Source organism: Eptatretus burgeri, chromosome 1, assembly GCF_056783735.1.
Source record: "Eptatretus burgeri isolate ZD-2024b chromosome 1, Ebu_testis_v1, whole genome shotgun sequence".
NCBI lineage: Eukaryota > Metazoa > Chordata > Myxini > Myxiniformes > Myxinidae > Eptatretus > Eptatretus burgeri.
The window spans coordinates 12,635,141-12,661,246 of NC_140961.1; the positions used below are offsets into that span (position 1 = coordinate 12,635,141).

Consider the following 26,106-nt stretch of genomic DNA (forward strand, 5'->3'; position numbering starts at 1 on the left):
CATCCGAAGCAGCTATGTCATTGGTTTTTGTGACCTTCAGGTCTCTTTCATTTTGTCAATTTTCTTTGACGGTGGTCAGTTATGGAGTGCGGCTGGAATCCCCCGAATCACAAAGGCCTTTGTAGGTAGCATTAGGATAATGCTGGACTTGGTAAATGCATTCAATCCACATCAGTAATGTCTACCGAGATAATCTGCAGATTGAACACAAGCTTCTCATGGCTGAAAAAAAAACTACAATCTACTGATGATATATCTATCATTGCAGTACACTGCCAACAGAAGTGAAATGTACAGGCATCGCACTACTAATGTGACCATTACAGATGACTGGAACCTGGGGCTTCATCACGATGCCATAACACAATTAAAATGGTCTTCCTGCTCCCAAGGGCGCAGCAAGTGCAGGAAGTAGTGAGGGCACAGCGGTACAGGCAGTGGTGAGGGCGCAGCGAGTGCAGGCAGTGGTGAGGGTGGAGTGAGTGCAGGTAGTGGTGAGGGTGCAGCGAGTGCAGGCAGTGGTGAGGGTGCAGCGAGTGCAGGCAGTGGTGATGGCGCAGCGAGTGCAGGCAGTGGTGAGGGCGCAGCGAGTGCAGGCAGTGGTGAGGGCGCAGCGAGTGCAGGCAGTGGTGAGGGCGCAGCAAGTGCAGGCAGTGGTGATGGCGCAGCAAGTGCAGGCAGTTGTGAGAGACAGCGAGTGCAGGCAGTGGTGAGGGCGCAGCAAGTGTAGGCATTGGTGAGTGCGCAGCGAGTGCAGGCAGTGGTGAGTGTGCTGTGAGTGCAGCCAGTGGTGAGGGCACAGCAAGTGCAGGCAGTGATGAAGGTGCTGCGAGTGCAGGCAGTGATGAAGGTGCTGCGAGTGCATGTAGTGGTGTTGGTGTGGTGAGTGCAGGCAGTGGTGAGGGCATAGCGAGTGCAAGCAGTGGTAATGGTGTGGTGAGTGCTGGCAATGGTGAGGGTGCAGCGAGTGCAGGCAGAGGTGAGGGTGCAGCGTGTGCAGGCAGTGATGAGGGCACAGCGAATGCAGGAAGTGGTGAAGGAGCAGCAAGTGTAGGCAGTGGTGAGGCTGTTGCGCGTGCAGGTAGTGGTGATGGTGGAGTGAGTGCAGGCAGCAGTGAGCGAGTCAGAATTTATACAAAGGTTCAATATCTCACTGGAGTTAGGCAGGTACTGGAGAATTGGAAAGAGGCAAATATAACAAGAACAGCATTCAGTCGAGCACATACCTCCGTCAGGCTAAACAGTTTACATTTTCTATTGCATTGATAGGCCGGATCTGTATCTGGACATTTACCAAAGTCTAATCGGCTCGCTCTTGTCACCTACCCAACCCATCCACCACGTTTTGTCATAATCACTTCATAACTTTTTGAAATATCATGCTGTCGTTTTTGGCCCTATCCCTCAATGGTGGAGAATCACTTGAAATTTTTTTTTTATTATTTTCGTTTCCGTATCAGGATCTCGATCTTCACTAAAATCTCATCGATTCATCATTGTCATTAACTCAACCTGTCGACCAAGTTTCGTTTGAATCCGTCCATAACTTTTTTAGATATCCTGCTCACATACAGACAAAAAGACAAACAAACAGGGGTGAAGACATAACCTCCGTCCACCTTCAGTAGCGGAGGTAACAATGTTATTTAAGACAGGATCCAAAGAATAATTGGAGAACTAGAGACCTGTTAGTTTGACTTCAGTTGCAGGGAAGGTGTTGAAGATGTTAATTAAGGAACGGACCGGGAACCATTTGAATAATTTCAAACGAATTAAAAATAGTCAGCACGGATTTACCAAAGGGAGATAATGTTTTAACAAAACTACTGTCCGAGTTCCATAAAGTATTTTCTCATTGGTTAAATGAGGGAAGTGCAGTGGATGGAGTAATTCTGGACTTTCAGAAGGCATTTGATAAGGTACCACATATGAGGTTGTTAACAAAGGGCGGAGGAGCTCCTTGTGAGCCAACGGCCATCCATATCTAGTGCCCAACTGTGTCTGCGGACGTCCTCCTGCAGTTGGGTCACTTCTTACTAGGAGGTTGGTGGCAGGATTTGCACTCCGGCCACCGTAAAACCCTTCATTCCGCAAAACGCAAAAACGCAAAAAAATCTGAAAACCCACTCCGTGGGAGTACCTCCTGTGCAGCTTCCCTTCGCAGGGCAGCTCACCGGATGACGGGATTGGGGCAAAGCCTTCGGGACCCCCAATCTTTGATAGGAGGGAAACCACGGGGTAACATCCCTGGGTCAGATTGCGGGAGAGTGTGTCGGAGTGGTGCTGAGGTGTCGTCCACCAGACGGCGGTCTCCTTGGGTTAACCTGAGGCGGTCCCTTCGGGTGGGTGCCTGGAATGTCATATCCCTAAGAGAGGATGATCACCTGTCTCTGTTATCATCTGAGCTCAAGCGTTTGGACATCGGGATTGCAGCTCTCTCTGAGGTTCGGAGACCGGATTGCGGCGAGATAATGGTGGGTGGTTACACCTACTATTGGTCTGGTCGCTCTGATGGTTACCATACCCAAGGAGTTGCTGTAGCTGTGTCCAATAAGCTGACCCCAATGATAATTGAGGTAACACCGGTCAACGAGCGTATTATGAGATTAAGGATTCGTCACTCCTTAGGTGTCATTTCCCTGGTCTCTGTTTATGCTCCGACTGAGGCGAGTGATCTCACCGTGAAGGATGCATTCTACGCCACACTCGAGTCTGTGGTTGATCAGTGCCCCAGACGAGATACACTTCTAGTCTTGGGGGATTTCAATGCATCGACTGGAACTGATAGGGACGGTTATGAGGTGTGTGTTGGTCCCCATGGGTCAGGAACTATGAACCAGAATAGCACTAAGTTCCTTGACTTTGCAAGATGTCATGGACTTAGGGTGGCTGGTTCATGGTTTCAGCGCCCACAAGCTCATCGCTGGACTTGGTATTCCAACGCTGGCGGTGTGGCAAAGGAGATTGACCATGTCCTCATTGACGGTCGTTGGAGGATGATCCAGAACTGCAGGGTCTACCGGAGTGCTCAGTTCCTCAATACTGACCACAGGCTTGTTGTAGCAACTCTAAAGCTGCACCTTAAATCCTGGAGAATGGTACCATCCCAGCCGAGGCTGGATGTTGCCAAGCTCAGGGATGAGAGAGTAGCTGAGGAGTTTGCGAACAGGCTGAGTGGACACTTGGGGGGTCTGGGTGCTTTGGGGGTCCTGAAGAGTTGTGGAGCGCCTTCAAGACCACCGTCCTTGATGTTGCCGGTGGATGCCTTGGAGCTCACCGCAGGGCAAAGAAGAATTTTGTCTCTCAAGGGACACTGGATACCATTGACCAGAGTCGCAGGGCCAGGCTGAATGGCAGAGCTGAGCTGTTCAGGGAGCTGAGGCGTAAAACTGTACGTGCACTGAGGGTGGACAAGGAGACCTATGTGCGAGGAATCTGTGAGGGGGTAGAGCATCACCTGTGGACAGGTGATTCTCGTCCCGCTTACAGGGGAATTCGCGCATTACGTTCATCCAAGCCCATCCCTCGGAGCACTGCAGTTCGAGCAGAGAGTGGTAGGCTCTTGACAGAGGAGTCTGAAGTGAAGGCCCGCTGGGCCGGTTACTTTGAGCGGTTGTACCAGGCTGATCCCCCAACTGTCGAGTTGGACGTCAAGGGTGTTACAATCCCTGTTGCTGACCCTCGAATCAACTGTGGTCCACCTACGCTTGTGGAAACACGGGCTGCGGTGAACCAGTTGAAACGGGGCAAAGCTCCAGGGATTTGTGGCATCCATGCCGAACTTCTCAAGGCTGGTGGAAATGCTGCACTCGTGTCGTTGCATGCAGTTTTGCGCTCTGCCTGGAACACAGGCATCATCCCAACCGACTGGAAGAGGGGCCTTGTTGTCCCTCTCTGGAAAGGGAAGGGTGATCGCCAAGACTGCAACAACTACCGAGGGGTGACGCTGCTCTCAGTGCCGGGCAAGGTCTTTGCTTGGATAATTCTCGATAGGGTTCGCCACCATCTGCTTGAGCACCAGCGTCCAGAGCAGTCAGGCTTTACACCAAAGAGGTCAACGATTGACCGTATCCTTGCACTTCGTGTCCTCACCGAACGCAGACGAGAGTTTCGGCAGGGGGTGCTTGCAGCCTATGTTGATCTCTGTAAAGCGTTCGATTCAGTGAATCGGGATGTCCTCTGGAGGATTCTTGGTCTTCGTGGGGTGCCACCGAAACTGATCGATCTGATGTCTGAACTCTACTCTGGTACTGAGAGTGCTGTGAAGTGTGGTGGTACCATCTCTGACTTATTTCCAGTTGTTACTGGAGTTCGTCAGGGATGTGTACTTGCCCCCACACTTTTCAGCACTTGTATGGACTGGATTCTCGGGAGGATGTCGGAGAGATCAAGTTGCGGTGCGTCATTTGGGAATGTCAAGATCTCGGACCTTGACTTTGCAGATGATGCAGTCATCTTTGCGGAGACTTTAGACATCCTCTTGGGGGCCCTCGAGGTGCTGAATGAGGAGTCGGAGCCGTTGGGATTACGGGTTTCTTGGGTCAAAATTAAGATCCAGGCTTTCAGTGACATCTTGGATGCTGCTGTCCTGTCTGTGTCTGTTTGTGGTGAGGATGTTGAGGTCGTGGAGAGATTCACTTACCTTGGCAGTGATATTCATGTCTCTGCTGGCTGCGAGTCAGAGGTCAATAGACGTCTGGGTCGGGCCTGGGGAGTCATGGATTCACTGGATCATGGGGTGTGGCGCTGCCGGTACCTGTGCGGGAGGACGAAAGTCCGAGTCTTCAGGTCCTTGGTACTTCCAGTCTTGCTCTATGGGTGCGAGACTTGGACTCTGACCAAGGATCTGAGACGGAGACTTAATTCCTTTGGTACCAGGTCTCTTCGGAGAATCCTTGGCTATCGCTGGTCGGATTTTGTGTCCAACGAGCGGTTGCTGAGAGAGACTCGGATGAGATTTGTTACCTGCATAGTCCGTGAGCGTCAGTTGCGGCTGTATGGACATGTGGCTCGTTTTCCTGACTCTGATCCTGCTCACCAGATTCTCTCAGCGAGGGAGTCTCATGAGTGGAGGAGGCCAGTGGGTCGACCACGTGCCTCATGGTTGCAACAGGTTGACCATCATGTCAAGGAGATGGGGATGGGCCTGGCATCTGCCTGGGGGATGGCCAGACGGAGGCCCCTGGAGTACCGGCGGAAAGTGGACGCAGCGACGTGCTGTTCTGGCACATGCTCCCATACCTGACCTGACCGGGAACCATTTGAATAATTTCAAACGAATTAAAAATAGTCAGCACGGATTTACCAAAGGGAGATAATGTTTTAACAAAACTACTGTCCGAGTTCCATAAAGTATTTTCTCATTGGTTAAATGAGGGAAGTGCAGTGGATGGAGTAATTCTGGACTTTCAGAAGGCATTTGATAAGGTACCACATATGAGGTTGTTAGCTCAGGTAAGGGTTTGTAGAGTGGCTGGTTGGTACTTCACTGGATTTGAAACTGGATTCGTGAAAGGAAGTAATGGGGAATATTCCTTTTTAAACAAGTTGTCTTTTATTTTCCTGTACTCACTGGTTCTTTTTACGCATGTACTCACTGCCTCTTCATGTAATCAATTCCTTATATTCATTTCTATGTATTAAAAAAGTATATAATCACATTCTTACCAGGACCTGTAACCTAATGTTTTATCTCCCATCTCTCCTCCACTCCCCTTCCTGTCTGCTTGTAGTATTTTGTTTGACCAGTAAAATGCCTCTCATGTGAAACAAATCTCACCAAGGCCAGCTGTTGGTCATCATGACCAAACTTTGTCTCTGTCTCTGTCAGGCCCCTGCACTCCTTCATGTATATGTATGTATATATATATATATATATATATATATATATATATATATATATATATATATATATATATATATATATATATATCAGAAAATGTAAGCTTAGTGAAGTGCAAATCATTGTGGATGTTACCACATCTCAGTGTTTTGGACTCTGTGGTACCACGTAATAAATGTTCTTTGATCAAATGTACTTTCCTTGTGGACAGTGGATTATTTGTGTATTGCAAATTTGAGTAATAGTATTTACCCCGAGTCGGGTTTTTTAAATTCCACAACAGAAGCAAAAGGTGGCTGTGAGTGGGAAGATGTCTTGTTGGGAAGATGCAAAATAGTGGGGTACCTCAGGGATCAGTGCTGGTTCCATTATTATTCACGAGCAAATAGCACCCATCGTTTCACTGATGGGAATAATAAGAGCTGTTAGAGTGAGGAGGAGGGAGGGGGAAAGAGAGAGGAGAGAGGGGGAGCGAGAGCGAGAGCGAGGTGGGAGTTAGAGCGAGGTGGGAGGGAAAGCAAGGAGGGAGGGAGAACGAGGAGGGAAGGAGAGCGAGGAGGAAGGGGGGCGAGGAGGAAGGCGAGCGAGGAGGGAGGGGAACGAGGAGGGAGGGGAGCGAGGAGGGAGAGGTGCGAGGAGTGAGGGGAGTGAGGAGGGAGGGGCGAGGTGGAAGGGGAGCGAGGAGGGAGGGGAGCAAGGAAGGGTGGGGGAATGGAAGTATGAGAGGAAGGGAAAAAGCAGCATACTGGGGTGTTTCCAGAGCAAAAGTGCTTTCAATCATCGATTGCGAAAGCAAACTTCTTGTTGTTACAGATTTGGTTTCTTTGAATCCTTATTCTCAACTTTCACGAACAGCTACCATCTCTGGTGTTTGGTTTTCATATCTTTTAGCATATTGGACATATTACAATAATGAGCAAGGTCCATTGAACAAAGCGAGCATGCAAAGTTCGGACACGTCTGGAGATGAACAACATCCAGACACATCTGAAGACAAATACCATGCAGAGACAAACAGCACCTGGACACATCCGGAGAAAAATACCGCCCAGACACATCTGGAGATAAACACCACATGGGCATAAACATCATCCAGACACTTCTTGAAACAACCACCAGCACACGTCCGGAAACAGACACCACCCGGACACGTCTGGAGATCACCACCTGGAGTATCAACGCCTCCAGTTAGCTCACTCCGAATCTGAATTGTATAAGCTACACTCTGGGGAAGCTGTGTTAAATTCAAAACTAAACTGTCAGTTCTTAAGAGGGAGTGGGGTGGGGGAAGAGAGGAGCAGAACAGAGTAGGGGAGAGAGGAAGGGTTAAGGAGAGAAGAAGGGTTAGGAAGAGAGGGAAAGGGGGTAGGGGAGAGGGAGGGGGGGGAGATGAAGGGGGGGGGGTGGGAGATGAAGGGGGAGGGGTGGGAGAGAGATGGAAAGGGGTGGGAGAGAGGCAGAGAGAGAGAGAGAGAGAGAGAGAGAGAGAGAGAGAGAGAGAGAGAGAGAGAGAGAGAGAGAGAGAGAGAGAGAGAGAGAGAGAGAGAGAGAGAGAGAGAGAGAGAGAGAGAGAGAGAGAGAGAGAGAGAGAGAGAGAGAGAGAGAGAGAGAGAGAGAGATGGGTAGGATGGAAGATAGAGGGGAGGGAGGGGAGAGTGAGGAGAGGAGCGGTGAGGGAGATTCAGGCAGATGTGACGGCCAGCAGTTTAACGTCCATCCGAGAGACGGCACACACGTTGATAAATCACCCTGCCTGTGAAACACCATGAGGATGACATTGTATAGCTCGGTCAGGATTCAAACCCAGGCTAGACAGCTTAGTGAGAGCGTACCTCTCAGCTATCCTGCCGTGATGTGTTGATTCAATGCTTTGTAACAACTAAAAACATTTTTTACTCATTGTAACTGTCTAATTTATTTTGCCTTCCGAACTCCGGGGATATCTCCATGGAGAACTGAGCTGTGGCATCGACATGGAAGCATGAAGAGCACTTGCCAACTGGCTTAGCACTCAAGCATGCACTCCAACAAAATGCTTGAAGAAACTTTTTTAATAAAAACGTAAAATTTTAATTATATGTATCTATCGATGCCATAGTGACTGGTCGTATTATGAAAGATCATACAAAAAGGGGAAACATCAAAATAAAATTGCACATTTTCAGCAAGCGAGCCAACACCCAAGGGACTGCACAACAACGCGGGGCCAAACACTGGCGAGTAGGGCCTGAATTTTATTCAAGTCTATCAATATTTATTTTGCCTTCTTTGCTCCAAAGATGTAATTGAAGAAGGGGAATCGAAAAAGGAATTCAGGCTTTTTTAGATCAGCTGAGGATGTGGAAGCTATTAAGAAAGAAACTGATGATGTAATTGTGATGAGTAAGGCCAAGCAGGAAAATAGAATTTCAGGAAGGGAAAAGTTAAACAGATTCTACACCAATGCCAGGAGTTTAAATAATAAGATGGAAGAGCTTGAGGAAAACGTAGAGAGCGAGGAAGGAGTACGATATCGTTGCAGTTAGTGAGACATGGTTGAACGAGAACGGCACTCTTTGACATCGCAACGTCGACAGATATGCCTCCGCCCACATTATAATATCATGATACACACTTGTACCAAGTTTTATTGAAATCCCTGAACCCAGATTCAAAAAATTTAATAATTCTGGCTGCCAGACAATGCATCCATTCAGGTTGAAATTTAAAAATTATCTTAATTGTCACAACTACATCATAATTGTGAAGTTGCATACCGATTGATAATATGGTTCAAGAGAAAGAATTTTAAAAAGATTTTTGTTCAATCCAATATAGCTGCTCGACCAAGTGTCCAATTAATTATGAGTGAGCATCCTCGTATCCGCAAAGCTTGGGGAACATATGGGTGAAGTTTCCCCTGATCAGTCAAGCTGTTCTGGAGAAGATTTTTGAAGGTTTATTCTTCAAAAAAAATCATAGCTGCCAAACCATGTGACCTATGACATCATAGGTGCAGAACTTTTGGTTCCTCATGGATAGGATCATACCTGTAAAATTTAGCCTCAATCTGTTCAGCCGTTTCAGAGAGGATTATAATTGAAGGCTTTTATGATGTGTGTATATATATATATATATATATATATATATATATATATATATATATATATATATATATATATATATATATATATATCTTCTTCTTCTTTCGGCGAGCTCCCGTTAGGGGTCGCCACAGCGGATCAACCGTCTCCATTTCGCTAACCCGGGCCTCGACCGATCCGGTATGGAAATTCGTTTTGTTGTCCGCATAATGATTTGCATAGGTTTTTACGCCGGATGCCCTTCCTGACGCAACCCTGGTCACCTCTTACGACACACAGCGATATGGTACACCTATTCTAACCGGGGCATATACCGGGCCCAGTACAACTGTACTCATTTCGCCGACCTCGGAAGGACGGCAGGCTGAGTCAACCCCCTGGTGTTTTCGACTTGGTATATATATTATATATATATATACATATATACATATATACATATATATACATATATACATATATTGATTCAGTGTCCCAACGGGGCTTGAACTCAGGACCTTTTGGGTCCCAAGCCACTGCCCTAACCACTGTGCCAACACCAAACTTTTTATGATATATATTATATTATATTACATATATATATATATATATATATATGTATATATATATATATATATGTATATATATATATATATATATATATATATATATATATATATATAGCCTGGTGTTGGCTTAGTGGTTAGGGTGGTGGCTTGGGATCCCAGGGTCCTGAGTTCAAGACCCATTGGCTGCTGAATTAACACCAGGGGGTTGACTCAGCCTGTCATCCTTCCGAGGTCGGCGAAATGAGTACCAGTGTACTGGTCCCGGTGTATGCCCCGGTTAGAATAGGTGTACCATATCCCTGTGTGTCGTAAGAGGCGACCAGGGTTGGCGTCAGGAAGGGCATCCGGCCATAAAACATTGCCTCAAGAAAAAGCCCAACCCCTGCACAGCAGGGAAAAATGGCTGTAAAAACGGTCATTTTTATATATATATATATATATATATATATATATATATATATACATACATATATATACATATACATATATATACATATATACATACACATATACATATATATATATATATATTGTTGTGGATTTCCGCCCGCCGGCGTGCGGACGACCGCTTCTCGCCAATGGCGGCCGCTCTCGCCCACCGAACGACAATCTAGTCGCAGCTTTCCGGATCAAACGCCGAAATCCCGCGACGGGTGTGTTTTTAAGCACACCACAGCCTAGTCAACATCCTACCCGCGCTACAGGGTCAATCGCCGAATTGTCGATATACCTAATTAATTGCGCGGGCAGACTACCGAGAGACTGTACCTCAACGGGGTCGCTTGGAAACGAGCCGCTTAAGCAGCTCGCTTCGTTTTGGAATAATCGAGCGGGGTATTTATCGCGCAGCACCGTTGGACCCGATTCTATTATCGGTTATTTAACAACCAACTATATTCCGAGTGCAATATGTCAATTCAATTAGGGAAAGGACGCAACGAACGGGTGAACATTTGAACAAGCACATTTATTGAATAAGTGGCACTTATGCAATCATGCAGTCATATCATCAAGCAAGGCAAGACACGCATGCAGTTTGCAATCGCCAAAGGCAAAAACAAAAGCACGCATGCAATTGTGTAACATGTAAGGGACAAACCATGAGCAATGCAAAAGAGCTACTACCGTCTATCTATTATGTACACACTTAACAGTTCTACTTAAAGACATGGCGCCACAACGTTCACGCAAATAAACAAGGAAAAACCCCAGGACAGACGAAGGGTAGATTGGACCTCTTGGGGTCTTTATAAACAGGGAGCCATGTAGACCGCAAAGGCTCCGAGAGACCGGGCTGACTACCTTGTCCCTCGTGGTGACTCGCTAGGGCGACCCTCAATGTCCTCTCTCCCGCGACCCACGGTTAGGCACGGTCCGGCAGGCTGCGCGCCTTGGCTCCGCTGCGCTCCTCTCTCTCCAGCTCCTCACCGACTGCAGAGACTCCAGACTCCAGTCTGATTCAGCTCACAGCGCGGAGCCACACAACTACCCACAACTCCAACACGACACTCTCTCCTCTCCTCCACACACACACAACCTCCAGCCGAGCGCTCCCTTGCGTTCAGCGCGCCCTTTTATCTCCACAGCGCCTCACCCCTCCCTTCCGCCCCCTCTTCCAGCACGCTTGGGAAACTTCCAGAAGAAGGGAGTTTTCCTCGCTGAATCGGGGCCTTCCTCATTATTTTCCTTTTTCACAGCTGGTCTCGCTTTTCCAATCCTCTCGCAGGGTCCGTCGTTGGGGGGGGGGGGGGGTGGGGCCGTCGTCCGTTCTCCCCTGATGAATGCCAGGCTTCTCGCAACAGTGTGCCGAGGTGGAAATGCGGTTGTGGTTGTGGTGAAGGTGGTTACGATGAAGGCAGTTGTGGGGAAGGTGTTGGTGGTGGAGGTGGTTGTTGTGAAGCAGTTTATGAGAGCGATGTTGGCGGTGGAGGTGGTTGTTGTGAGCGGTTGGTGAGAGCGATGTTGGTGGTGGAGGTGGTTGTTGTGAGCGGTTGATGAGAGCGATGTTGGTGGTGGAGGTGGTTGTTGTGAGCGGTTGGTCCAAAATAACGATAGCAAAAGAAAAACGGCAAACTCAACGATCACAGCCCTGCACATGATTAATTTCCCGTTAAACATCGGTGGGGAAATCTACCTGAGCACAGACTTATCGACATAACTGATCTAAGGACATACATGGTGCTCTGCGAATTTCCACAGCCGTAACTATATATATATATATATATATATATATATATATATATATATATATATATATATATATATATATATATATATATATATAGTTTGACAGATGCAATTAAAGCTTTGACAGATGCAATTATGAAGTCATAACGAAGCCACCTATGATATTTAAAAAAAAACAAAAAACTTGTTTCCCATGGGGAGTACTTCACATGTGCCATGTTTCAGTTTTTTCCATGGAGTGGTTTCGGAGATTGAGGTCCAAAGTATCTCCTTTTTTCCAACATGGTTGCCAGACCACATGACCTATGACGTCATAATTATCATTTAAACATTACACACAAGTAGTCGCTCCTATGGTGAAAATTTTTGTGTCAATCGGATAAGCGGTTGCAGAGAAAGCAGAGAAAACTAGAAGGGAACTCGGGAGAGTGCATACCTTCACCACGTAATGCCTGATCCATGAGAACATGTCGGGCTAAAGAACGTTTTGAAATATCATGCGACGCAGTACTATATCGTTTTTGGCACTATTTCTCTGGTGAATAATTATCAGATCTGGATCTGGATCTTCACCAAAATTGAATCAATTCTTCCTTGTCACACACCCAACATGTACACAAAGTTTTGTCCGAATCCATTCTCAACTTTTTGAGATATTGCGCTATATATCGTTTTTGGCCCGATCTCTCAATGGTGAAGAATCACTTTTAAAAATTCTAGTGGCCGGATCCGGATCTTCACCAAAATCTATTCAGTTCATCCTTGTCACACACCCAAACCAGTCCACCAAATTTCATCCGAATCCGTCCACAACTTAACAGACAAACCCTGTACACAAGCATTCAAACAAACAAACAAAGAGACAAACAGACAGACAGAAAGGAGTGAAAACATAACCTCCTTCCACCTTCGGTGGTGGAGGTAATCTACATGGATGGACGTGCCGATGCAATGGGGACAATTTGAGTCATGCTGCAACTGCTACTAAATATTATGTACCTACGAACGAAGCACAGTTTGTTATTGCCTACAATATGTAAGCATACCCCAACAGTAAATAAATACAACTGGTCGAGATTGTTATAAAGAGAATCAATAAATAAGCAAAGATTGTGAAGCTCGAGGTTGCTCATCAAAATGTGCCGACGATACTGGAGTGGACATTGAAGATTTACTGTGTGTTGGAACAGGAAGGGTTTCCAAGAGTAGAGTAGGATGAAGATAGCTGAACAAAGCTGAAGGTTAACTGTGTGTTGGAACAGGGTTTCCTAGAATAGAGTATGATGGAGGTTAACTGTGCATTGGAACAGGAAGGATTTCCTAGAGTAGAGTAGAGTATGATGGAGGGAGATGAACAAAGCTCAAGGTTAACTGTGTGTTTGAACAGGGAGGGTTTCCTAGAGTAGAGTATGATGGAGGTAGATGAACAAAGCTGAAGGTTAACTGTATGTTGGAATAGGTTTCTTCGAATAGAATATGACACCTGTTGTGCCCTTGAGAAAATGAATGTCGGATTTCAGGTAAAATCTTTCATTAAAAACATGTGATATGTGACTAAATACATAAGTCAAGTTTATGGTAATGAGGTTCAGATGAAACATAAATCGATAATTAAGGATCGAACATGAATTAGTTTCATCTCGTTGTCTTGCATTGGCTTTTGCCAAGAATAAGAGAAGAGTTCAAACATCATTAGAGGAACAGTGAAACATACTTACCAGATGGATGGTCAGCATTCCTAAAATACATCGCACAATACAACTCAAGGAAAACTTTTATCATTCATGAACGTGTTTGATCGACACTTCTCTCCAAACATATCAACACCTCGATGCCTTTGTGAATCTGCGATTCAATCAAAAACATTTTTGATCACTCTGGACAAGAGAAGAAGAGTAAGGGGTAGTTTTAATGTTGAAAGTTCCAAAGGTTTAAGGCTTCCTTTAACTCCATGTAAGGATTGCCTTGCTATCCATCTGTGCAGGTTTGTCGAATCATCTGTGCATCTTGGCTCTCATTATTCCACTCTCAACAGAGGGGAGATGAAAAGGGGAGGGGGAGGAGGTATGAGTGGTGAGATGAAGAGGGGTGGACGAGGAATGGGGCAGACGGGGGGTGGGAGAGGGGGAGAGAGGGGGAGGAAGAGAGAGAGAGAGAGAGAGAGAGAGAGAGAGAGAGAGAGAGAGAGAGAGAGAGAGAGAGAGAGAGAGAGAGAGAGAGAGAGAGAGAGAGATACGAGGGGCTGTAGTGAGATGAGAGGAGGGTGGAGAGGTGGAGGGATTGAGAGAGAAAGAGAAACTCCTCCCCCTGCTGCTCCAACTCCTCTCCCTTACGCTCCCACTCCTCCCCCTTCTCCTCCAACTCCTCCCCCTTCTGCTCACACTGCTCCCACTGCTCCTGCTACTGATCCAACTTTCTCCCCCCATCCCCCTCAAGAGACTGCTTAGGCAGCACCAACACTCAGCACAGAGTATGGTCCCAATCTCCTCCTCCCCTCACCATCACCCCCACGCATATATATCCTACCCTTCCCCTTACCCCATTTGGTGCTCCTTTAATAACCTGTACCAATCAATAGCACACTGATCAAGATACATTGTGTGAAAAGCAGGCCATGAACCACAATATTGAACATGCATTGTGTACCCTTTACCATCTGCACGAATTTCCACAGGTCCACACCGACTCGTCGCAGCTGCTGGGAAATTGATATCGGCAAGCACTGTGCAAAGACAAAGAGAGGGACAAATAGGGGTGACAATGAAGGGACAGTGGACAACAGAGAGAATTCTGCACGAGCCATTATCATGGGCCACGATTAAAAGGGAGCGTATGTGTGTGTGTGTGTGTGTGTGTGTGTGTGTGTGTGTGTGTGTGTGTGTGTGTGTGTGTGTGTGTGTGTGTGTGTGTGTGTGTGTGTGTGTGTGTGTGTGTGTGTGTGTGTGTGTGTGTGTGTGTGTGTGTGTGTGTGTGTGTGTGAGTGAGATGGTCACGTGGCTTTTAAAAACTTAATGCAAATCAACACCTTGTCTTTGACCATGTCAGACATTCCGACACATCTGTATACTGGATGCTTCAGACATCATCACCCCATGCACGTGAAGCGAAAAGCGTGGTTAAGCAATTACTTCACTTCTGTCTGTCTATCTGTCTATTTATCTATAAACGATAGTTTATGATGGAGAAACAACTCGATTTCAATTGAATGGTATATTTTGAACACGAATTAAAACATAAATCGTAAAATGAACATGCAGTTCAACAATACTTTGGCTCTGAATTCGTCCTGATCAAACATGTGCAGCGAGATCATCGTTTTTACTCTGGAATTATTGTTAATTTTGTTTGACTACCAGACAGGCAGACAAACAGGAAACGTGCTGCTTTTCAGAAAATCATAAAAGACACAAATAACAGGCATAAAGAACTAAAAAAAATGTGTTAAATAATAAAATAAATACTGTGGTGGTGGAAGGCTAATCAGAGTGAAGGCAATCTCAATGCATTCCAAAAGGTTTGCACCAAGTGTGTGTCCACTCTCAGGAAAACCACAAAACAACATCTGTCCAACCTCAAGAATGAAATTTCAAACTTGTGTCCCTCGTGTAAAACCTGGTGGTGCCTTGTTAAGTCTGTCTCTGGTGTCTGCTTCCTTTCCATCCCTTCCCTCTCTTCAAATGGCATGACTGACGACTCCGCTCGTGAGAAGGCTGACTGGCTCATTTCTGTTTGCTTCCAAATCTCGTGTCCCCAACCCCTCACTCTCGGTACCCATCCTTCCTTGTCATACCCAACTGCTCCTGGATTTTGTGTCTTTTGCACCTGAGAAGGTAGAGAGGGTTCTTTAAACCCTCGACTCTGACTGCTACTGGACCGGACGGCATCAGCTTACGAGTCACAATAAGCTGCTCTGCTGTTCTTTAACATCCCCTCTCTGCCATTTTCACCATATAATTTGCCTTCGGTCATCCTCCATCTGCTTGGAAATCCACTAACATTACTGCATTACATAAAAAGGTGCATAAACTGATCCCTTTAACAAGAGACCTTTCAGCTTACTTCCAATCATCAGCAAGGTCATGGAATCCATCATCACAGTTAATATGAAATCCTCCCTTTTCTCCAACAACCTCATCTCGGGTCACCAATTTTGTTTTAGATAAGGTCTCTCCACCTTGAACATGCTGCTTCTACTCTCCTAATAACGGTGGAGGCCCTCAATATCGGACATACGAACAGGGCCATCTCTCTGGACATATGTTGTGCTTTTGATAGTCAGGCATCATGCCTTGCTCTCCAAACTCTGTGCCTATGGCATCCAAGGCCAACTCCACATATGTCTCACTGACTTCCTCTACTCTCAAAGCCAACGTATAGCTCTCAATGGAATCCTGTAACATCCTCTCTCTGTCAAGGCTGTAGTGCCTCAAGGCAGTGTTCTGGATACAGTCCTATTCCTGATTTCATAAATGATCTCTCTGAATGTCTTCGTCTGTTTGCTGATGACTCCACCCTCTGCCATGACATCCCTCATCCTTCAGACAGGCAGGCTGCAGCCTCTTGCCTCTCTTCACACCTTGAAAAAGAAAATCACAAGATGCTCAAACACTTCAAATATGACTTTCAATCCTAACAAATCTCACACTCTCACTATCTCTCTTGGAAAGCACAATGTGGCAACCCCTCCTCTCCCACCCCCCCCACCCTCCCCACATCCACTTTTACAATCCTCTTGAGGAAGTTCAGTCATTCTAATTCCTGGGTCTCACTATCAGCCATGATCTTTCTTGGGCAAACCACCTTTCAAAGTTTGCTTGCAAAGCTAGCTGCTGACTGGGCATCCTCCGTTGTGCAAAGTCCTTCCTTGGCACACCTGAACTCCTGTCTACCGACAAGGACTTCATCTGCAGCTTTATGGAGTACATACTGCTCTTCCCTCTTCGCTGGCTCCCTGCCTCACACCTTCTTCAGCTTGACACCATGGAAACCAACGCCTTTGAGATTGTTTGAATCTCCTGTGATGAATCCGAGTCAATGGGTCTATCACTTCACCATTGCAGACAGGTCGGTGGTCCATCTACCTTTTACCACCCCTTTTCTTGTCTTGAACTCTCTGCTTTTTCTGTGCTTTGTCCTCAACCTCCATCAGGTTTCTGCAGGTTCTGTTGAAAATATCTAAAACCAGGACCACTGCTCACCTCCACTCATTCATTCCTCTTTTTTTTTCCTGCCTGTGTAACCAACTTCCACATTCTCTTCAATCTCCTTCCTCCCTCCAGGTCTTTAAAACAGCTATTCACCACAATCTCAGATCATCCCCAATCCAAAACCATTGTCTTTTCTGCCCTTGTTAACCCAACCCACCCCAATCCCTCCTCTTTCCAAATGTATAGTTTACTCTCCTGAGAGTTTCCTTCTGCGTCCATCTTGTCCACCCCATGCATCCTCTCCTGCCCCTCATTCCTCCCCACACCTATTGTTCGTCAAAGTCTGCCTCGATCTTGGACTTCAACTCTGCTTTTAGCGGTTCCTCCTCTCTCAACTGTTCTTGTCCAGGTTGTATCCTGGCCCCTTCAGCGTACTTACTCTTCCATGAGCCTCGACTATGTATACAATAAAAGAAGACTGCATCAGTGGCAGTAAACTTCTGAAGGTATTTTTTTCAACAGCCTTTAAAACCTTTATATAATTTAATTAAATTATGTACTTAAACACTGTAGAATACAAATCGCCTTTGTGACACTCAAAACCATTCCGTTTAGCAGTACTTGGACAAAACATTACATTTTATGTCATCATGACCAATCAAATTTTCCGCTCGTAGACTCCGCCCACATCCTTGTTTCTCAAGACAGCGCGGGGGGGGGGGGGGGAAGGTGTTCAATGAACTCTGTAGTTTGATGAGCATTTCCGTTATGTTCCAGTTCAAATTGAAGATTGTTTGAATTGTTACTATTTTGCTTCATAATGGTGTTGTTAGGTATTCAGGCTATTGTCTGTGATTCAAAAGGCGTTTCGATTGGTTATCAAAGTAACTCGTCGCCCAATTAACCACAAAAAAACTTGTATGCTGATGTTCAGAATGTACAACATTCATTTCTATTGAAAAATAGTATCATTTATTGTGAGGTAGTGTATGGTTGTACCTCCAACCCTAACATAACACAAAACAACCTTGAGCAGATGAGAGCTACACCCCCGAGTCCCTACCTCTGGACCCCCAGTTAAAATTCCAGATGGAACCCACACATATGATCTGTTTCTCATGTTGGAATCAGAAGAATGAAAGAAGAAGAATGATGAAAGAAGAAGAGGAAAAGGGCCGAATAAGAAGAAGAAGAAGAAGAAGAAAAGGAAGTAGCAAAGAAGAAGAAGAATAGGAAGGAGAAGAAGAAGAAAAGAAAGAAAGAAAGAAGAGGACTTTTAGTTTTAACCGTGAAAGAAAATGTATTCCAAACCGTGTGTGCAATTCCAGGAGCATCCACTACATACAGACACGGGTTCATAAACAATAACACAAACAACCTCCATCGGTAAATGGAGTTAAGGTATTTATACACATAATAATTTATATTATTTTAACTTCCTAACAAATACAACACGTCACTTCAATATAGTGGGGGGTGGGGGGGGAGAGAAGAGAGGAGGCGGGTGTAGGGACGAGGATGAGAGAGGGAAGGGGAGGCAGAGAGGATATGAAGACAGGGGAGTTGGGGGGAGGTGGGGAGAACGACACCTCACCAAATGTTGCTATTCACTGCGGGAGGGAGGGGTGCATGAGTGTGAGACAGACACACAGACACACTCTCTCTCTCTCTTTTTCTTGTGATTTAATAAAAGATGTCAAAGCAATGAGGATCAAATCGGTTTCCTTTGTCACATCCTTGTAGTTCCTAATTGGGGTTCACTCATGAGCTGGTTACTTTGGTTTTCCCGACAGGATGGGGCAGAGGTCATGCACCGTCTCGTCTTTGAACTGTCTCCTCTGGATTTGATTGCCACCCCACCAACTATAAACGGTCATCTTGGATGTTTGCAAGTAGGGTAAGACACCGATGTGTGTGCAGCTTCTCATATGGACGTTAAGCAGGGTGTCCCGTCGACTAGCATCAGTCAGTGAACGTTAAAGATCTCATGGTGTCCTTCGCGGAGTGTCGGTGAGTTATCGCTGGCATTATGAACATACTATATAAACTCATGCTCAAACTCATCCTTGGCACACCTGAGCTCCCTGACCAGGTACAAAGCCTGATGGAGTACTGCTCCCTCTCTGGGTTGGTGCTCCCGCCTCTCACCTTTCTCGGCTTTACACTGCGGAAACCAAGGCATTTAGGATTATTGGCATCTCCCGCGATGAGGCTGAGTCTTTGGGCCTCTCACCCTCTCAACGCAGGCAGGTCGGTGGTCTTTCTGTCTTCTACTGTCTCCTCTCCGGCATCGCCCCCCCACCCCTTGCTCTGTCTGCGATCTGTCCCCCCCCCCCCCATATATTTCCACAGGGTGCTCAAGGTCTGCCAGCAACCCCCTTCTGTTAAAACTACCAAAATCAGGAATCACTGCACATCTTCACCCTTTCATTCCTCTTTTTTCCCCTCACCATTGGAACAAACTCCCACACTCTTTTCAATCCCATTCTTCCCTCCCGGTCTTCAAAACAGCTGTTCACCACCACCTCATATCGTTCCCCATCGAAAACCATTATCTTTTCTACCCCTGTCAATCCACCTCCTTCAAATTCCCTACTTTCCTTCCTGAAAGTCCCTGTAATGTCCATCTTGTTTACCCCGTGTAACCCGCCTCATCCCTCTCCCTTCCACAGATCTCCTAATGTCTCTGTTCCACACTGTTTTGTGCTTCCCGATCCCGCCCCTCGTCTCCTACTCCCCTTGTTATACATATGTGTTAGCTCTTATACGAACCTCAACAATGTATACAAAAAAAAAACTTCAAACATCAGGGGTGGGCAGCCAGTTGGTGAAAGACTTGGGCCGACCCTTCAGGTGGGATGATAAATCAAGGCTATTAAAGAAGGGCGGGATGGTAACATCGACTAACTGTTTAGTTTGTCATGTTCATCAGTCTCATCACGTACCCCGGTCATTGCTCTGATGTTCAGGTAATTGCATTACGTCATTTCTTATCCTGTACCGGAACGACAGTTCACACAAAGCCTCCAGGTAACACGGAAGTGAAGAAAACACGATTATTTCCAAAAGTGCAGCTCCATCACCAACCGATCTCGTCGCCGTGACCCATCTTGGCAATCGCGAACAACAGCTCAGGGGATAGGATGGCCGGAACACCCTTTAACACAACCATTTGAGCGTCGATCACGCGGAACCACTTGAAACAATAATAACTGGTACGAGTGAAATCAACGGTCGAGCCCCCTCTGGTGGTGACGACCGTAGCACGACAGACTGTATACAGGTGCGTTCCGAGCATCTCTCACCACATTCAGGTTTACTCGCACAGCTCACACTGCACAGGTGTTCCTCATGCACCTCACCACATGAAGGTGCGCCTCATGAGTCTCATCACATACAGGTGTTCTTGCAAATTTCACGTCATGGAGTGCGTTTTGTGCATCTCACCATGCACAGGTGTGTCCCGTGCATTGGAGCTTTCCACGTGCAGGTGTGTCCCATGCTTCGGATTTCACCAGTTGCAAGTTTGTCATGTGCATCGCTCAACATAACAATTAAGCGCGAGAGTTATCGAGACAACACAACATACATGAAAACGAAAATATCATGTCATATTGTTGCGGACCTGGGGTCGGGGGCGAGAAGACCACGAGGTGGGTGGGGGGGGGGGTGAAGCTACCTCAGGTTCCCACCAGACTCTCCGGAATCGCAGGCCATCGCACAAGGATAACTTTGCGACGCAACAGGTCGCTAATCGACCGTGAATGCCAATAACTCAACCACATGAACTAGGGTCCCTCTGTCTAATGAATACCGGTTACGTAATGGTTACGTGATTTCATTACCAGGGGACACGCATTTGGTCGGGACGCCTTGTTCAAACCGGATCACCTCACCGGACCAGGTGCAGCCGAGCATAACTGCCCAAGGACATACCGGCTAGAAAAACAGATCGTTGGGGGATAACGTCCCGGCTAGGCTAGGATGCGGACCATGCTGGACCAATGAAGGAAAAGACGGAAACGAGCTGGGAACATTTCAATACAAAGCATTTATTTACAATCAGGCGAGGAAAGGTATGTGGCAAAGTGGACGGGGTTTATTATTACGTACAGCAGGAATAACAAGGAATTTGTGGGGTGTGACAAAAGGCAAGCAATTTACGAAAGCAGACACAAAGCAGACTAATCCCGTTATATCTTCTACAATCTTAACTTATGCTACAGCAGGTGCCATTACACACACACACACACACACACACACACACACACACACACACACAAAAGATTTGAGAGCCAGAAGGAAAGACAGCAGAGGAGGACTAATGGCCTTGCAATACCTGGCACGGTCAGCCAATCGCGCAACCCAGTGTGCTCCGTTGGACGTTCCGGTTGAGTGATCCCATCTTAAGAGTCGGCATATTATCTCCTGCTTAATCACTTTGCCGGGGCTCGTGGAAACGTGTGCTCCACACTGGTCCCAGAAGAACGTCTGTCGCACACCAACCACAAGTGTAGATGTAGCAACAGGCAGATAACGAGGAGCAGTGAAGAGACGGCGGAGAGTCGAAGGAGGATGCGAGGAAAACAGGTGAATATGAAGGCGAGACATGCAGGCGAAGACGAAGGCGAGGCATGTAAGCGAAAAAGGAGCAGAGAGTGGACGGCTTCGCGCTCCACCTTTCATAAGCCCCGAGCAAAGGGTAGGGTGACGACCCGAAGTGACGCGCCGTGACCGAATCGCGCTTCTTTATTGGGCCACGGCAGTCACAGCCATGCCCTGCCAGGCTCCTGGGGCCGGAAGTGGTCTCATGTGCATATCTGGCGTGACACGGCCCGGAGCCTCACACTGCCCCCACCCCCGCCTCCCCCCCACCCCCATGACCCGTCCCTCGCCGCCCATCCTGCAGTGTTCTGGTGACTGGACGAAGGTCACATCGGTCCCGCGCACCCATTCGGGGCATCCCCGACGAGATGCAGTTGGTGCTGTTAATGTACTTGGCGTGTCCCCGCACCACGCGGTCCGAGTGGCCTAGGCCATGCAGCACGCCTCTCTTTGGTGGCAAATTGTATCGATGCAGAGGTGCGAGGAGACGTGGGATGATTTTTCCCATGTACGGGAGATGTTTGTGGTCGAGGTGGTGAGTTTTTGGTGAGTAAGGTGAGATGCCATTGTAAATTGGCACGCCGTGCATCGAGTTTGTTCATGTGATCCTCTCACAGTTGGCTGATTGGTGTGTGTGCTTACTTGCTTGATCTGATTTGATCCCTGGTTAAAAGGAAAGAGTTGGACGGAAATCAGGATTGAAGATAGAAATATAGTTATTAGACGTAGATATTAGAGCCACACAACACACTTATTCCCATTAACCCACTAGACATGAGGGCAAGATCTGACTGCACGAAGACTAACAAAATAACTGCCTGGGGATCACTGCACGTTGGGTGCCATTGCCTTAGAGGCATGCGGTTTTGCAGAACCACAACACTACCCCCCCCCTCCCTTTTGCTAGACTCGACCCGAGTCGTTGAAAATTTGTGTGGCATATTGGTGTAGTTTCCCCGAGTACGCTTTACCTACGAATCCCTGAGTGCGATATTTCAAATACATATCACAAAAATAATAAACCTTGTGCATTGCGTATCTTGGCTGGCAGACTCATACAGACATCCTTATGCTACATTTCCAGAAACAAAATAAACAAACAAGTGGGTTATAACTATGTACATTTCTAATACTTACATTACCCATGGCCGAGGACTTGTGACTCAAAGGAAGAAAACACAGCAAATGAAAAATTTGCGGATGAGTGCAGCAGTAGGTGATCACGTAGCCTGGCATCTTCAGGGCCCTAAATGGTCCTTTGTTTTTTTTTTTGTTTTTTTTCCTGGCTGCTGGAGGCAACTTACCCTAACATGGCATGCCACACGCCATCTCACAGTCCATTTGAACTGGCCTTTATCAATGAAGATGTCCGGGCTGTGCAAATACAGTCCCTGGTAATGTGGCTGCCTGCATGGCAGTCCCTGCAAACACTTCCACAACAGATGGTCCTGGGGCACATAGCAAGTTCAGCGATGATATGGCAAGGCATGGTAAGTGAGGTCAAGGCAAATAAAGGCATGGGCAAGGTATGGCAAGTGGAGTCAAAAGAAAGGCATGACAAATGCAGACCAGGTAAGGTGCAATTGGTCGGCATAATAAGCTGGCCGGCCTCATTGTGGTTTTGTGTAGTTGTGGAGGGAGTGTAATGGCGTTGGCCGATCCGAAGATGGGTTCAGTCCTACCCTACGGTCTCTGCCCATCCTAGTGCCTACGCCTGTCCTTGTCCATACCCACCCCCGTTCCATTATAACAAAGTAATTAGATTTAGATTTTTGGGGTTTTTTTTAATATGCTTGTCCCTAACCCTCTTATCGTCTTTGTTCGGCGAACCTGTCCTAACCGTCTATTCCCAATCCCTAAGATCCCTTTAAAGAGGATTAAGAAAGAGACAAGTAAACCTGTCCAGAGGCCCAATGCAGCCTCAGAATAACTCCCACAGGCCTCAGCATTTCCAAGATGAATCCAGCGACCTACGAACAGTGAAGGGATGGATGGTGCGAAGGGGTGCACATTCTAATCTGTCCTATCAATTATTGATGTTTAAACTATCCCCGGGGCTTTTCAACATGCCTGTCTCTTTAAACTATTGGTTCTAGCAACCATGATTCCCATCGCCCGTGTTAGTGTTCATTATTCATTTGGGCCTGGCCCACAAATTTTCCTCTGTGCTCTCGCACAATTTCATGGCTGGGCAGCGTGGCTCCACTGGCAGGACTGCCCACCTGCCGAACTCATTCTTCAGCACCCTCGGGTCGCTGAGGCCGTCTCCGAGCCTACCTACTCCTCACTGACGTGGGGACTGCCCTTACTGCGATTTCCCCCTCAATGTTCACATAGCATTTTGGCGCTCCGGGTCCCTTTTCCCTGGGTACCCGTGCCCATTACTTCTTACTCTAACTCCTCGGTCCCTTGGACCAACGGCCAACTCTGGCCGACTACTCCAGTGCCCGGGGTGCCCTCTACTCGATACTCACATTTCACAAGCCACGCTCCCAGCCTGTTAATCGTCTCCTGCACCCTGCAAAATGTTTCGTGCCTTCGTTCAACACCAACCACAAAACGACATCCCTTTGTTAATTTGTCTATCCCGCTAACTAATATTACTCTAACCCCGGGTTCCCTTGGGTGGGATTCACTCCTCCCCCCAATCATTCGTTTGCACCATGCATTCCACATTCAATCCATTCACAATCGGGCCCGCTGACCTGCATTCACTCATCATTTTTCCACTCACACCAATGCTCTACGAGCTACGCCCCCCCCCAACTAACTCGTGCTCCCCGTCATCACTTACTCGAATGCACACCCCATTTAACTCTACATCGCTAAGCTACGTCCCCTATACTACACGTTCCATGTCTGTCCTTGTTCCCAATCATCTCCAATTGCTATCCTAACTCCCCCTAACTTGTGTTTCCGGGCCCATATGAAAGACTGCTCCTAATGCCCCCATGGGGCTGGTCTATCTAACGCTATAACCTTCCCCTAACTAGTGCTCCTTTGCCCAGGTGAGGATGTTCATTACATCCTCGCTGGGCTTTGTTCTCCCATGAGCAGTCTCGGCAAGCCTTCCACCTCCATGGGGGTGCCCTGCAGCGCACCCGGTCGCCTGTTAATCAAATCAATTTCTTGCACTGGCTTTTGGGCTATCTCCCATGGGAAACGCCATGTTTGACACACCCGCCATTTGTGCTGCGGAATCCCCGCCAATGCCACTCACAAACGGGCTGCCCCGCGAGCATCGCCATGCCCACTCTTACTCCGGCCACATCGCGCCGTCCGACGGCGGTCATGCAGCCGTTTCCATTCGTACCATGGGATCCCCACCAACGTCACTCGCACATGGGCCATCCCGCGAGCTTCGCCATGCCCACTCTTACTTCGGCCACATCACGCCGTCTGACGGCAGTCACGCAGCCGTTTCCATTCATGTCGGGTGTCCCGCGAGCTCCACTCACAGCACATTGGGCCTCGAACATGGGCTCCCATGAGAAAATATTTTTTTCAAATTCACTTAATCCCTTTGTTCGCTTCCCTTTTAGCCGTCCGTGCTCTGGTAACTTATCCGGCACAGAGCGTTTCGATGCCAGCTCCTCCGAAGCCATTAACACTTCATTCAATGGTCCGCGCTTGGGCGGTTTGCAAAGTACAGACTGCGCATACTGCTGTACCTTGCACGCGGAGTCCCATGGAGCCGGCACGGTTTCCAAAATAACTTTATTCATGCTCGGTAAGCTCGTCCGTCACACTAAACGCTATCCCAGTCTGGGTCGATGCATGCCCCATTCTCTCCCGTGCACTCACCCATGCCATGTTACTTGTACTCTGCACACTCACTAGCACAATCATACAAAGGGCTTGTGTTAGCCCAAGAGATACCGGTACTTCTACCCCCCCCCCCCCCAAAACTTGGCATGTACCCTTTCGCATCATGCGCCTGCTCCACCTCGCACAGACTTACTGGACTCACCTGGTCACTGTCTGCTTCGAGGGAGCGTATTCTCTCCCTTTTTTCCTGAAGGAGGTTAGCCTGACTCTTACATCGGGTCTCAAGACATTTAACAGGCTCAATTTTAACGTCCTTCACCTCTTCCATGTCTCTTTGAGTCTCTGTTAATTCCTCCTTTACGGCCCCAAATTCCTGGTTTTCTGTCTCTTCCTGTCCGAGTTTATATACTTCTCTCTTAACCACCATTATTTTATTCGTCACTTCTTCCTTGCCTGTGTTCATCACGGTCCAAACACCTACATTCTCCTTCAACCCGTTCATCTCATGTGCTGTCCTGATCTCATTTGCGAAATTCCAATCCATGTTTTGCATCACTCCCTTTAATTCTGCCAGCCCAACGTCCAAGCTTTGCTACCCCATCTTTACGTCACTTTCACAAGATTCATAAACAGCGAGTAATTGGCCTTCACAACTATTATTTGGATCGGAACTCTAGGATTGGTTCTGCTGGTGTAAAATTTCTCCCCCTGTTGACTGTGTGGGTTTCACCATACCTTGGCTTGGAGGAGGCAACGTCTGCACACACTGAGCACTCCACTTGGATGGCATGTAGGAATCATATGTAGCCTCAATGAGGACCTTGTCTCCCACTGTTGGAGTCTTCCCCTTGACGGCACCAAATTGGAAGAACACGTCCCAATCAACAAGACCAAGGTTATCATATAACTTGGTAACAACGCCTGTGAAC

At 47.3% G+C, this 26,106-nt stretch overlaps 1 protein-coding gene across 2 annotated transcripts in view; it reads right to left on the reverse strand.

Moving 5' to 3' along the window:
* Positions 1–20,050, reverse strand: part of FUOM (fucose mutarotase) — a 119,723-nt gene extending 99,673 nt beyond the window's left edge. The window contains exons 1-2 of one of the 2 annotated variants that reach the window (XM_085872201.1): positions 19,892–20,050; positions 14,311–14,379 (exon numbers count right to left, since the gene is read on the reverse strand). In XM_085872201.1, coding sequence (XP_085728327.1) covers positions 14,311–14,379; positions 19,892–19,976 — 154 coding nt within the window. In that variant the 5' untranslated portion in view covers positions 19,977–20,050. Of the gene's footprint in view, positions 1–14,310; positions 14,380–19,749; positions 19,863–19,891 lie in introns of those variants that run through there. The other variant, XM_085872205.1, reaches the window with a different exon arrangement.
* Between the last annotated feature and the right edge of the window lie 6,056 nt (positions 20,051–26,106).